Source organism: Hippocampus comes, unplaced genomic scaffold (assembly GCF_001891065.2).
Source record: "Hippocampus comes isolate QL1 unplaced genomic scaffold, H_comes_QL1_v1.1 scaffold111, whole genome shotgun sequence".
Classification (NCBI taxonomy): Eukaryota; Metazoa; Chordata; class Actinopteri; order Syngnathiformes; family Syngnathidae; genus Hippocampus; species Hippocampus comes.
Genome location: NW_017805698.1, coordinates 3,859,675 through 3,875,199, shown reverse-complemented (window position 1 = coordinate 3,875,199; position 15,525 = coordinate 3,859,675). Strand labels below are relative to the sequence as shown.

Sequence of the window (15,525 nt, the reverse complement as noted above, 5' to 3'; positions counted from 1 at the left end):
AAGTAAACAGTGTGTGTCGGAAATGAAAAAAAAAAGCATTTGCAATTTAATGACATTACAGCTCCCAGCTTAGCCCGCCGTGCTGCGAGGCGAAGAGCAGAGAAAGGGGAGACTGGAAGAATGGAACTGGGTGTCATCAATGTTTTTTTTTTCTTTTCCCCCCTTGCAAGAAGCAGCACTGAATTCTTCTCATTCTTTTCACACAAAAAAACTCTTCCTTTCTCCATCCCTCCTGCTATTTTGTTCTCCGTCTCTGCCCATAGTTTGAAATGAAATTATCTAATATTTTATTCGAGAAAAAATTGCCTGTCCTCCATCGCCTGCTCTTCTCAGCTAAAACACACTGACAGTGGCTGTGAGTGCCACCCACCCCATTTCACTAAAACCTCTTTTGTAAGGCTTTCTCAATGCAGAGCAAGAGTCCAATGTGAAGACTCACTAGGTGAGGGGCAAAGGGAATAACCGCGGACTGTTACATTGGACTGGCTGTAAATAATCCGTCCATTTTATGTGAAACCCAGTGATCCCCCCCACCTATCCCCCTCAAACCCCGCCGGCTGTCGGTCTGCAGCCTTCTTCAAGAAGACTAATTGTGCAGGAAAGCAGATTAGTGCTCGGATGTACTCCTTGACCATGTGCTAATGTGATGACAAATTTGGGGACCCTGGAAGGGAAAGTCGTCGCACGCCAGGGCACTTTTGGCAAGGGCTGTAATCTGCCTTTGGTATTAGCTCAGCAAACCGGCTTGTTTGAGTATGGATCAATCGCTCGCTCATTATTTTTACAAGAAAGCTTTATATTCAAGGCGCTTTGCTGCTGTTGATCTCTCATTAAGCATGCTTGCATGTAAATGCACTGGCAAACCTTGTGTAAAGGATCTGTCACCCCAGGGCCCGGGCTTGCACAAGCACGTAAAGGAGAAGAAGAGGCCAGGAAATTTGGGTCAGCCGCCGTCGCCAGGAACTTGAATTTCAGGTTTCGCTCTGAGCCACCTGCTTGGTTTTTCTGCATTTAACGTGTTTTTTGTTTGGTGGCGTTGTGTTTTGAATGTCAGCCCTGGAGCCGTTCAGCAATTTAGGAAGCACAATCAGCTTTGTCTCAGTATCCCTTCCAAGTGTTCATGTTACCTCGCTAAAGTGCCGCCGGCTCTTGCTTTACACGCTCCACATTCACACATGGTCATTCTTCACCGCTTGGCATCCTGGCTGTACACCTAACAGGTCAGATCGGGTCAGACCCGTCCGATAATATTACGCTGCGGCGAGAGGCGACAGAGACTTATGAGCGCCTTGCTAGTCAACTAACTTCGCCTGTTTGCCCTGAAAAGGAACTGACATGTGACACACGGGATCTTAACGCCACCTGAATGGAATTAACTGTCAGGATGCATTGAGCGTCAAATTAAGCGGGGGGAATATTTTCAACTTGTTTACAAACATCCAACAATTCCGACATCTGTTTTCATGACAAGAGATCACGGCGCGGGAGCTGCGCAAAATAGAGCCCTCTGCCATATTTGGCCTCACTGTACACTGCCATGGTGAATGACGCAACACGGAAACGAGCCTGACAGCACCAGGCGTCGGCTGTGTCTCTGTTTTAGCGCCCTACATACATAAATCTCTTATTGCTGCGTGTTAGCTATGTATATTTTTACACATTCCTGCCTTGTTATTGATATTTGTTTGCTTTTCGACATTCAAGTCCATTTGTGTCTCTTGTGAGTGCTTGCATGGCTTCCATCTCTTTGGAAGGGGGAAAAAAAAATATGGTGCTGTCATATTTTCAGTTTGTTCAGTTCCAATTGCCCCACTTAACCTGCTAAAAATGCCTGAGCTGTCAACACGCCATGTGATAGCAGCCCTCAAAAGTTGTCATTTAGTTTGTGACATCCTAGTATTTAATAGCGTGGACAAAGCTGAAGCTAAATAAATATTGTCTCTCGTGTACAATACTGTAGCAGTTTAGCAGTTATCTGAAAATCTGTAAAACACAAGAGAGCTGATAACAAATAGCCACTTGTGCAACCTTTGACCCCAGTTACCTCAAACTCCTGATGCTGATGAGGCTGGACCGAGCACATTGCTCGCAAGAAACAAGTATCTCACAGTCCTTTGACCTTAAAAATATCAGACATCTTGGCCGAAAGGTGTAACACAACCCCTCTGACGAATGGCAAGCTGTGGTTTTCGTGTGACTTTTGTCACCTGTTTCAGTCCATTTCTGAACTGTATAACCTTCGTTGTAGGTTTCAGATTATGAGATTTTGAGATACCATTGTCGGTCCATTAAACGCTTCTCTGTGGTACGATAAACAATAACATTCGAACATTTAAATGGTTTTGTGTAGGAAAGGAAAACTTTGAAGGAACGCTTCATGAATTTTTCATGTGTGGCTTGATTGGTAGTAATTCAGTCGTTTGGCTTGGAAAAAAATGCATAAGAGCTGTACAATACACCTCTATATCTAATTTTAGAATCCCCTTAAGAAATGTACCTTTGACCCAAGATGCTTGTGCATGCAAATTTTGTATATCCTTTTAAGATCTCTTATTTAAAGAAATGTTGATTTAAAACATGAATTGTTCATAGACTCTGTTGGTAGAGCGCTCAAAAAGAATATCCGCATATTTTACCCTCAACCGATTTTTCTTCTTCTTTTTTTTTTACATAGACATTATCTCACAAATTTTTAGTAAATAGAAACAGACATTGTCATATTCTAACATGTTTTCATGCACACACAAGTCATGCAAATTTAACCATTGGGCATATAACACGCGATTGTAAGTCTACTTTGTCTGACCAATAACTGTAAACACAACATGGACAAGGCACAGTGTGATAAATTGGCTGAATGTGAATATATAAACTGTCGAGGTACCCTGCTTGTGATGTCTTCTCTGACCATTCATAATAGATTGGTTCTGAGGACACTTCGCATTAGCTCCCAATCAAGGTATAAAGTCATGCTTCTTCATCAGTAGAACTAATGGACCATTGCTTGCGGCATGTTCCGATGTGCATGTTCTGGATTTTCTTTCAAATTCAATTAGATGTCACCCTGAATTCTTGTTTTTGTTTGTTTGTTTGTTTTTTAACAATAGGACACTTTATCATGTGATGAAGCTCAGTTCTATGACATGGCATTTATTCAACAAACCTACAAAATCCATAACACATAATCTAGTCTGTGATGCTAGTTGGTCTTTAGATTTGAAATGTCAAAATTAAAAAAAAAAAATCATTGAGATTAATAATACTGTATGTGGAATAATTTGTTGCAAGTTCAAAAGTGTCACCATAATGAAAACAAGTTAATAGTATAATAATAATTCATAATGTCTCATTTTAATAGGTATGACAATTAAGAGCCAGTAAGAAGAGGTTGGCCAGTCCAATATTAATCTGTTAAAAAAAAAATCTCACTAATCTCCCATTAACGTGTAAAATCAAAACGACTAATTTAATGTGAAACATTAAGGGACACAACTTTTGGAGGTGTCCGTCAGTTCCAGGACTGGTATCCCAAAACTTGATTTGAATCCAAACTACAAAATTTCTCCTTCAAAGTAGCTCACCGTGGAGTCTAAAACGTTCTCCCAGCTATCTCTGCCATGTGTCAATGCACTCCCAGAAGATTCTTCCGGGTCCAACGCAACTTGTCATCACCGCCATCCTCACATTGTCAAGGTCTTCAAATTGTGTCGCCTTGATGACACTTAAGCTTTTCAAAGAAGGGGGGAAAAAAATCACAGAGAGCCAGGTTGTGTACGTATGGACATTGCGCCATCAGGAAAAAAGTTCTTGTCGCCCAGGATCCTCAGGGCATTTTGAACAGGCGTGCCGTCACGGTGAAGCGGGCGTGAGTTTAGTCATAGTTTGGGTTTGAAGTTTTACGCAGTGATTCCATCTCAAGAAAATTCAACAATACTGACCCCGCCCCGTGTGGCTTTCATTACCATGACAACCAGGGAGGAGATCGGGTGTTGCAACTAGGAGAGCAGCTATTTGTTCACAAAGTAAAAGTTTCATACCGTCCGTTTATTTCCACTTTTGGAGAAAGCACTTCATCACCCAAGCCAAAAATGTATACTTGTCAGTTAGTAAGGAGTAGTTGAATTATTTCGTGTGTGTGTGTGTGTGATTTCAGTTGTTTCAGCGCATTAAAAAAGTGCTTAATACTAAAACCAGTATGACATGAAGTTTAGTACTGTCTCCCATAAAGAGACTTAACAGTAAGAGCGGCCCCTGCAAAAGATTACTGGTGCGCAACCACATCATTTGGCACCCATCTATTCTGTTAATTACAACAAGTCTGCAAGCATTTGACTGCTAAAGTGCGATATTACAATGCGCGCGCTGCACTCCTGTAATCCTGTTAAAAAAGCAAATAAATAATCTCTGTGAATGAATGTTGGCAATAGTTCTTCTTTGAGGAGTGAGCAAGAGGGAGCCTACACACCACCGGCATGAAGGGCTCACTCACTCGCTCACTCAGTGATGTGTTGTCATTAAAGGTGCAGTCTTGGAGCCCCCCAGATCTTTTTGCTGTAATGGGCAAAATAATCTCCCGCTTTGATAGGCACACGTCGCAGAGAAGTGCGCCAAGTGACAGGTACTTATCTTTTTGCCTGTGTCCTGTGTTTAAGAAAGATATAATTCTTTGTGATTGCTCCTCGGGGCATCGGCTCTTCAACTTCATTATTTCTTCTCATGATAAATATATATATTTATACACTCCCTCCTCCTCGTCCTCCTCCTTGAAAACCTGAGAATTAATACCAAAGCTGGCAATCTCTGCCAGCGGTCATTTGGAAATGGAACAAAAAAATGTCACATCTGTTTAAAGAACATTTTTTTTTTAGGTTTTCTCGCATGACATTATTCTAATTTATTGATGGATTCATGGAATAATTTTGTGACTCCCCTCTTTTTTTTTTTTTTTTTTTTTTTTGCTTATTAACTTCATGATTTGAGTGGCTATCAAGTGGCTATGCAGTCTTTTCATCAACTTTTGTCACAATATTCCATTGAACCTCTCACGGTGGACTTTTTTTTCCCTTCAATTGTTTGCATTTAAATCGATGTAGTCCTATGCCATGCTTTATATTAAATGGGCCTGGTGTCTTAATCCTTGAGACATTGGCTGAATAGAAATACTGTATGAAGTTGTGACTGTAGTGAGCCGTATTTGACAGCAGTGGGAGCTAGAGAGTCTCTGTAGAGACTGGGAAGACCCTTATTAATGTATTAGTCTTTAATTGTGCTTAATTTCTTAGTGACGGCGAACAATAACAATTAATAAAATGCATATTATCGCTGACTTGTGAAAAACACGTCTGTTTTTGTTATATTTTTTAATTTGTACATGTTTTTTATGTGTTACTTCTGATCTAAAAATCAATTTTTACGGACTAACAGCTCTTGTCCTTGTGATTGTATTAGGCTGTATTTTGCATGAGGACATTTTATCCCACGTTTACAATTAAATGATTTTTAAGAAATGCACATTGTCAGTTGAGACACAAAACGCAAGCTAAATATAACCATATTTTAAATATCCTGATGGGTGTCCCCATTAAGTTGCACAAAATTGCTGCTTTGTCAAATATTAAGTGATGATGAAGTAATGACACAATTGATAAAGAAATACATAAGACGTGGCCCACCCCGCTATCTATGCAACCCAATAGAAACCTTAAATCTGAATAAATCCGAGGTTTGGAATTCAATCAAAAATACTCAGGAAAACTATCCGGTGAAACTTCAGCTAAGTGAGCATTTGACAAATTAGCTCCAGAACAATTAACAAATGTGTGTGCCTTTTTTTTTTGGGGGGGGGGGGTGCATGACAATAGAACCATAAACGTACTTACTTGAGACGCAGTATATCGACGAATGCAGCACAAAAGTCTCAGTTCTGGCTGCTCAGCACAGCACAAGTAAAGCATAGATGACAATAATGAAGAGCAATGAACTGTATATCAGACATGTGCATCCAGAACTGGATCCTTGACATCCGGTGAGCATTGCCACGCATAAGAAATAAAGAGTCGACTTGTTCTTATGCAGTCCCAAGCTTCTCATCACGCTATAGCTAAGTGAACAATCGCACTTAAAGAAGAATGTACAGAGAGGGTTTTTTTGTTCAGGGCCTTCCGTTTGCTGGCACAGTGGACAATGACAGGGTGGATGTTTTTAGCCAATGTTAGCCTCTAATGAGCACATGGTGAAGGTTCATGGGGCAGCATAATTCAGTTAGCAAGCTCACTTTTTACTGTTTAACAACCACATTTTGAATTTTGGAAAGGTTTTTATATCACTTACAATTTCACTATGACAGAGTGGACAACATCCAACTGCTTACATAATATGCTAGAAGCTACGAAACATAAGCGTAAATATTTCTTCTACAACTTTCTGCTGTTTCAGCCTCCCATGAAGAAAAACAATACTGATCATAATGTCACTGACGGCATCAGAATATTTCTTGAAGGGGCAGTTAGCCCATGACGACAGGGTGGACAGCAATGTCTGCGATAATTGGAAATTTAATATACAATTAATTTTTAATGAACATTTAACCCCTTTTTATGCACACTGCCAAGTAGAAGACCGATGTGTTGGATATGCCAAAATCATGCCCAATCCTGTCCAAAAATGCTGAAGGAAAATGAAGGAAACACATTTCTAGAGACTTATTATTGCACTGGTGCGAATGTTTGGCCTCTTATAATAACACCTCAAAGTTTTATTATTATTTATAATTTTTTTGTTGTATATTTTTGGCCCAAGTAGTGTTTTATATACAAATATTGACTATAATTGTAAGTTAAGGAATTGGAAGATAAGCCACGAGGTCTACCCTGCAGCCTTGTCAGGGAAAAATATCGACAGTGAAATTCCTTATCCCTGGTTCTTGTAATGCTTGTTAGTGATGTTGTATCCAGTGACACTCCAATACTTACCTTTGAGTCTTTAATACAATAAGTCGGAAGTACAAAATTTATGGCTGAGTTAAAACAGCAGCGCAGGGTCGTGGTCATCCACCTTATACGAGAGCAAGAAGTCAAAATCAGTGCCAGTCCCTCCTTTCCAGGAAGACGTGCCTATCCTTAAGTGTGCGTGGCCTAATATGAGTGTGTGGATATTTAGTGTCATCATTGTTATCGAAGCATGAGCTAATGTGTGTAGTGAAAGCTGCCGCACAAGAATATAATGATTGACGACGGCACTTTCCTTCCGACTTGCGTACAAATTCGGTTAACATGCCCGCCTTCGGAACAGACTCTCTGAAGACCGCCTGTACCTGCCCACACGCCTTCTATAGCCAAATTCAAGAATCGGCCCTCTGATCTCTGTCCACTTATTGTATGAGATACTTTTCAACAAACTTCTTGAAGGCATAGTCAGACTTCAGAGGCTGTGTGCCATGTTTCTAGTGGGAGAGGATACTGTTGAGTACACAGACATTCCTCATTTCTGTCTGTGACCTTGGGCACAGCGACATGTACCGTTGGCATGCTTCCATTTGCCACGTTGGGCTGTCATGGAAAAGGTGCAACGCAAGATAATTTTGACTTTTTTTTTCTTCTCCCTTCCCTCCTGGGAGCGCGGAAAAGTCAGAAATACAGCAGTTCACAGCGTGGAGATTACAGGTAATATGACACACAGCCTTCATAAACATTTTTGAGCCGAGCCGATGATGGAGATACTGCTGCAGGAGAGACTTTTCACACTTTGATTTGCCTAAAATGAGGTGGAAGAAGTCAGTGATCACACTCTTTGAGCTTCCTCACAGTCTGTCTGTGCACACGCACGTACACACATGCGTACCGACAACCAGGTGAGCGTGCACAAACAAATAGAAGAAATATCCTCAAAGAGACCATGTTGATGTTTTATTCATGTATGCGGAGGGGGGGGGGGGGATCCTAAAAACGATCCATCTGAAGCCATTGAAGTCAGGTGATAATCCACATGCTCATGGGGCGGCCCTAGGGCGAATTAGGGGACGGGAAGCCATTGTGCCTCCATCTGAGGTCAACACGCTTGAACTGCTGATACATATGGATGTTAATTTGCCTAATCTCACTCATACAAATGTCTTACAGGCAAACGTATAAGGCTTTGACATCAAATCATATCAGGGCATCGGAATGGGAGCTTTTTTTCCCCCTTTTTAATTTTTTTTATTCATACAAAGAGAGCCTTTTGTAGGACAGTGAAATGCATGTTTACGTTTTGCAAAATACATTTCAAAGTATTGTTTTGATTGTGATCACATCGTTGCACCAGGTATACTTGTACTAAATCAGAGATGATTTGAATTTTCTAACGTCCCCTGGAAGCAATACTCAAATGATTCAGAATAAACAATAGGTTGCTCAAACGGATGACTGTATACGAGCAATTTTTTTTGTTCTTCTTCCAATGTGGTTCTTTTTGTTGTTGTTGTTGTTGTTTTTTTTTTTTTTTTTTTAGAATTGCATAATGAGCCAGCCCAAAGAACTGTCCTGCATCATGCTGAGATGCTGAGCGCTGTTCCTCATGTCTCGCCTGTCTCATCTAACTGAATAAGATAACTACCGGTATAATCCAAAACATCTGACATATTCGAGTTAGTTAAAATTGGGCAGTATTAGCTCAGAAGCAGCGCTTTAAAGACAGCTCTTCTTTCTATTGGATTTCATTCGGTGTACAAAATGTTGTGGCCAGTGGGAAGGGTGACACATTGCTTTTAAGACCCATTTTCAAATGTCAAAGCAGATGCTTTCAGCCCTTTAACCGTACTGTCATGAATGAAATGAAAACATTCAGCATAAAAAAATAAAATAAAAAGAATTAACGCTCCTCCTCTGGTGACTTGACTAAATGTGCTTCCTCCCCCTCTCTCCATGCAACCTTGACGCTCTCCCCGATGCAAGAAAAGCAAATGCACTCATTGCCTGTAAGGTCAGGCATAAAAATGTACTTTCAATAGTAAAACTGAATCATTTCCTCCGGTATAGAGCAACCACTTGAGTTCCTCCAATGTTCAGCATCTTCACATCAGGGCCAGTCACCCATTCACAAACATAGTTGCACACACATATTTAGTGATTAAATGTGCAAAAGAAATCAATTCCTATTCAATCATTTGTTGCCCCTTTGCAAAAAAAAAAAAAATACAAATAAAAAGAAAAAAGAAGAAGAAGAAAAAAGAAAACAAGATCCAAAATGATTTTGATAGGGCTCAAGGTGAGTGAATAGTGATGTCAAAATCATTTTGGCTGTGCCTTTTTCTCCGGTGCCACAGCGTTATCGAGGTCGCAGTGACAGGATAAAATACCGAAGGAAAGTAGCATTGAGAAGAAATTCTCATAGATGTAAAAAAAAAAAAAAAATGGGTGTAAATGTATAACCTGCCGTGAAGCCTCCGGAGAATGTTATCAAATTGTACTTGAAAATATGAATTATTCCTGTAATCCATCTTGATTTTTCTAACCTGACATCTTTTTTGTCGTAACCTTATGACTTTTCTGAACAAAAATCAAACTTTTTTTTTTTAACTCGTAAAATGCTGCAGATAACATGAAGCTTTTTGAAGGGTTTAGTTCCATAAGATTGCAACTTCCATTTTTCTTTTTTTTTAACATGGTTTGTTTCTCTGATTACTACATCTTTATTTTAGGAAGCACCACATTTTTACGAATCTTTAAAAAATACAAATCTGATCCTGTTCTAGTGTAGTAGCACATTTGTTGACCCCCCCCCACACCCCCCCCAAAAAAGGAGCCTTGCCTTTTTCTGAAAAGACTGATTTCACATTTTAATATGAGGGGGGTTTTTTTGTTTGTTTGTTTGACTGATTTCTTGTAATATTTTTTTGGGGGGTGAATATTAGTTTCTCCCTTCTTCCAAATTTTTTCCATTCCATTGTCTCTCAATTCCTTCGCTAAGATGCTTAATTCCCATAACTAGCGTTTTTTTTTTTTTTAATTCCTGCAGTAGTACAACTTTGTTGACTTTTTTGTCATGCCCAGAGAATTTTTTTTTCAATAAACGTTACAGATTAGCTCTCAACTCTTTATTCTCTCAACCAAACTACTGACTTTTCTCGCCTTTTTTATTTCTTGCATACACATTTTTTTTCTTTTAGAGTTGTCACCCCCCCACCCCAAACAAATAACACTTTATTTACCTAAAACTAAAATTGTGACATCATTCTCATATCATCACACTTCTTGTTACCCAACACCTTTTTCTTCATAACATCGAAGTTTTTCTCCACCTTGTGGGTTTTTTTTAAACATCATACTGTGGTTCTCTGGTAGTGTTGCAGCTTTTTTCTTATAAAATTGCATGTTTTTTTTCTCAAAAAAAAACCCACTCTATTCCTGCATTCGTGCAACTTTATTGTCGCAACATTACAATTACTCTTGTCACCTAACAACTTATTCTCATCATTGCAACTTTTTTTAAAATAACACCATGCACTTTAATAAGTAATCTTTCTTGTCATAACAACAAGACTCTCATAATGTTGTGATGGAATGCTCATAACATTGAAATTTTACTCTCAAAAATGTTACTTTATCTCTGTAATAGAACTTTTCACACATGAAGTGTGTCGGAACAGTTCCCAGACTGGTGTCACAAAAAAGCTAGACAGTATTTGAAAACCAACTTAGGCCGCTTCCTCTCATGTGTGGGCTCGTGTGTCTATAAAGAGATCATGCGACGTTTGCTTCATTCAATATGCGAGAAGAGGGGAATTGTGGCAGGACAACTTGGGGCTGTTTCTCTATGGCAATGCTGTGAGCATCTGACAGTTCCTAGCCGGGAAGAACGTCACATCCAAGAGCAACCTCCCTACTCAGGCGACCTGGCTTTGTCTGGTTTGTCCATTTTTTTCTCTCTCTCTTCACTTTTTTCCAAGCTCAGCGGGATCCGTTTTGAAGACATGGTCAAGATGGCTGCACCAATAGAACTTTGGGTGATCCTGGAAGAATTTGTCCAGGATTGCTTGCAGGTGTGGCAGAGAAGTTTAGGAAAAGTGTGTTGAACTTCAGAGAGAAGAGTTAGACTTTGGAGTTTGGATTTGAGATCTTCTGTGACAGCATTGCTGGAACTTTAAGCCTTTTGGGGGGGTGGGGGGGGGGTGCGCAATAATGTTGTGGTTCTATTATCGTAGCATCACACCTTTTTTTCTTGTCGTGTTGCAATCTGTTTCTCACAAAACTGCATTCCTGTAATATAAATGCTGTATTCTCATAACCTTCTGATTTTTCCCCCTTCACTTATAACTCTACGATTGTTGCGTTGTTTCCCCCTCAATGTTCATTTTTGTTCAGGTAACTTAATTCTTGGAACCTATAAAAAAATTTTGTAATATTACATGTTTGAGTTGCTTTTTTTATGCCCCGAAAAGGCCACTTAGTCCTGACATTTATTTTCATGAACGATAATTTTCCGAAATGCATAAACCCCTTGGTGAGATGCAGACCCCCCCCCCCCTCTCTTATTCACTTGAAGACCTTGGAACCAAGGCTGGAAAACGTTTTAATAGGAAGGCCTTTTCTTCCACTTCTTTCCATAGTTGCATCTCCACCTTTCCTCATTCAGGGCCCGTCTTAGACAGAGAAAACATAGGCCATCTATTCAAAAGGCATTTAGTCCATTTCTTTCTTGGCCGGTAAACCCATTCATCAATTGTTCTGGTTTGTAGATTGCATTGTGATGCTAATCTGGCGTGTTAAATATCTTTTTTTGTTAACCCTGCCATCTTCTTTCACCGTTTTGTCATTCCGTTTATCCAGTTTTGGCCACCCATTTTATTTATTTATGCGCCTGCTCCTATTCACGCGCTCATGTATTTTTTATTATGTTGTTTCACTGTCATGCAGTGTCAACTCACTCCATTCAGTGTGGGCTACTTGAAGGGCTTGCGGGGACAAAGCGTGTACACATTGCACCGCTATTCACTCCGTCCAGCTGGATCGCTTGAGAGAGAGAGAGAGAGAGAGAGAGAGAGAGAGAGAGCGAGAGAGAGAGAGAGATGGTGGGAAGGAGGGGAGGGCGTGGGGGACCTTGTGAAAAGAAATCCTGCACAATGGACACAGAAGAAGTGCACAATGCTAACAGTTTTCCAAATACCACTGATTGCTTTCATCACAATGAGCGAGAGCGGCCGCTTTTCTTCGAGCTCCACTTCAACAAACAACGCTCGCACAAAACCTTCCAACCCGCGTTTTGTGCGCAAACAAAACCCCCTCGACCGTCTAAACAGTCCCAGAGAAGAGAGAAGGAATTAACAAAAAAAAAAAGAAAAAGAAGGGGGGATTAACATTTCCTCTGTTTGAAAGATAAAACATCATAAAAAGGATGGATTTTAATGCAATTGATTTCTAGGGAAATCATTTAACAATTACACTAAACGGCAGCGCAGTTACATGAAATTACTCATCCAAGTGTTCTTAAATACGAAGAGTCATTTTAATACATTTTGTGGGGTTTTTTTCCAATGTACCACGAGGTCACTTTGCACGTTCTTTTTAAGTGGGTGGTGGGATGGGTGGGCTGCGCCCCCCCCCTCCCCCAAGGAGGAAGTTCCACGGGTGTTGCAAACGCGGAGCTCCGCTCAAAGGGTTTAATTAACCGCGACGGAGATAATTATCCCTGGACTGTCCAAATTAGTTTTGCATAATCGCCCCGATCCTTATGAATCAATCTTCCACTGTAATCGAGTAAAGGGGGCCCGGATTGAAATTCATCACACACAAACATAGTTGAGAACACACGGTGATCAGCAGGTTGTTCATGTCCCTTTTAATTCAGATTATATAAATGCACTTTCAGGAGGTGCACCCACTTTAAATACACTCTCAGTGACACCGGACAAAAGCGGCCGTTTTGGAGGAGAAGGGGGTATTTTACATTTCACCTGGACTCCACAGAGAGAGGGAAAAAAATGATGTTCGTCACATCAAAAACTGTAATCCGATTAGTTTTTAATCCTGTTCAGTTTTATTGTTATGATTATTATTGTTCCCGTGACGTTTCTCAACAGGTGACACATAAAAGAAAACACAAACATACAAATTCCATGAGAGTTAGTTGTTTTAAAAAATGGTTTTCTTGAAATCCCTGCACGACACAAGAGGAAGGGTTTATTTTAAAGTTTTTTTGTTTTTTTTTCCTTGGGGGAGTTAAATTTATGTCTGAATTGGGTCAAATTAATTACCGGTACATCCTCTTGAAACACCTCATGTGCAAATTCACTCTTGTCCTTTTTATTTGCTCACCATAGATTCCACTAAAACAATAAATATTACAGACATCTAGAAAATGGTTTAAAAAACTCTAAATCAGGAGTGGGGAATCCAAGGCCCGTGGGCCATAAAGGGGCCATGCATGGGTGCAAATTGAATCATGTCGGCCATGCGATTCCAAAACAAATAGAGGAACTGTTATAAAAAAAAAAAAGTCCCAATAGTCTAACTGCGCATAATATAGAATAATAAATATTTGCGCCATTGTATTTTATTATAAATTTAGTAGGACTTTATCAAAACTGCAGAGATTCCCCACCCCTGCTCTAAATGTACACATAATGCGAGTGAAATGTCCCTGCGTGGGTGCCTCAGAACACTAAATAAACTGACTTTTTTTGTACATGTTTTTGTTTGTTTGTTTTGCAGGTGTGTCACAATGCTTCCACGGTGCACCCACGAACCGTCGGGCAGTCCCAAATCCAACAGGTGCAATTAGCAGCCCCCCCCAACCCCCACCCTCCTTTCGTTGGTAATTGGCAGAAGTTTGGCGAGTTCTCACGGAGACCTTAAATAAAGGTAATCATCCATATACATGTGATATATGCACGCGTCATCCCATGTTCGAGTTTGTGCATGCATGAATCAAACTAATGCATCAATAGTTTGTTTGTTTTTTAATTCTCGCGTGGGATCGATCATAACGCCGCCGCGTAAGCGGGATAAGGTTCGAGCTGAGGCTTCCCCATTCCGGGGAGCAGGATGTATGCGAGGGGCGGCTGGAGTCCGGTGGAGGGCCACGCCGTGCAGTTGCAAGGGATCATGTAGCCAGGGTTCCCTGGGGACGGGTGCGAGTGGGTATGCGTCCCGGCACCCACGCCGGCACCGCCGGTCCCCGCGAAAGCACTGGCGGCGCTCGGCGGGTAGCCCAGCGGGGACGCGTAGGGGAACGAGTGCGGCGAGAGCTCGCTCATCTTGGAGCCCAGGTCGAAAAAGGAGTAAGGGTTCGTGGACATGGACGGGTTGAAGAAGACCCGAGCCGCCGCGGCCGCCGCTGCCGCCGCCGCCTTGTCCGGGTTGCCGATGATACTCTCGGGCAGCGCTCCCGCGGAGAGGCCGCTGACTTTGAGCGCGTCGTGCTCCCCGAGGTTGTAGGGCACCGGGAAGGAAAACTTGTCCTTTTTCATCAGGGTCTTGGGCTTCCGCCGGGGTCGGTACTTGTAGTCGGGGTGTTCCTTCATGTGCATGGCCCGCAGACGCTTGGCTTCGTCGATGAAGGGCCTCTTTTCGGACTCGGTCAGAAGTTTCCACTCCGCGCCTAGCCGCTTGCTGATCTCCGAGTTGTGCATTTTGGGGTTCTCCTGGGCCATTTTCCTCCGCTGGGCTCTGGACCACACCATGAAGGCGTTCATCGGGCGTTTGACGTGATCCATCGGTTTGGACATACTTCACACTAACTCTCTGAAGAGGAATGGACACACGCGCGTACGTAAATAAATGCTCTCACTTAGTTGAGAAAATAAGCGTCACGCGTCGTTTACTTACTTCTGACTTTAATTCTTCATCCCACCCGCGAGTATCTTCTGCAAAAAGAGAGAATTCCTTAAAAGTGTCTCCTCTTCATCCTCTTGTCCACGCTCAAGCAAAACGACAGTGGGAAGAAAAACACGCAGTCTCGTCTCGTTGTCCTCCGGGTGTCATCCAGCATCAGAGGCAGCGCGCACGCAAGTGGATGACAAGTCTCTGTGGCCGCGTGTGAAATACTGCCTGTGTGGCAGGTAGTGAAAGTGCTCAGTGGCGCATGCGCACTCGAACTCCCATCGGCGCGGATCGACTTTTTTTTTTTTTTTTGCGCCCCCTTCCTCTTTTCCTCCCTCTAACTTTACTTCCTCTTTTTAAAAGAGATGCTCAATGGGCGCAGTGTTAGCCCGATCATTGTATGCCTTAATAAAAGCGTCCGTTTTTATTTCTATTAATGCCCGCGTAATCGTCCATTATACGCACGAACGCGCGGAACTCTTGGTGCGCTTGTTCACCTCGCTTGGCCTCACCTGCGCTTCACCCCTCCTCACCCACCACCAGTGCCTTTTAATACTAACCCAGTCTTTCATATTGTCCTATTTGGTGGCTATATTGAGCCACTGAGGAGGTCTGAAGTGTTTCTAATCGCGCTCGGTGAAATTAATTACTTTCCTCAACCCACCATCAATCCCACAAACCCCCACATCCCCTTCCCCATTTTCCCCTCTTTTCACTTCAAAAGACCCTC

At 41.7% G+C, this 15,525-nt stretch overlaps 1 protein-coding gene across 1 annotated transcript; it reads right to left on the bottom strand.

The window, feature by feature from the left end:
* Window positions 1-12,795: 12,795 nt before the first annotated feature.
* sox21b (SRY-box transcription factor 21b) lies at window positions 12,796-15,030 on the bottom strand. Its single transcript, XM_019882529.1, has 2 exons — window positions 14,802-15,030; window positions 12,796-14,717 (listed from the first exon to the last, which is right to left on the bottom strand). Exon 2 carries the CDS (start codon window positions 14,699-14,701, stop codon window positions 13,955-13,957), a length of 747 nt encoding a protein of 248 aa, XP_019738088.1. The 5' UTR covers window positions 14,702-14,717; window positions 14,802-15,030; the 3' UTR covers window positions 12,796-13,954.
* Window positions 15,031-15,525: the final 495 nt, after the last annotated feature.

Bases quoted from the DNA above. Each gene is read 5' to 3' on its own strand.
- sox21b (XM_019882529.1), bottom strand. From the start codon at position 14,701: ATGTCCAAACCGATGGATCACGTCAAACGCCCGATGAACGCCTTCATG.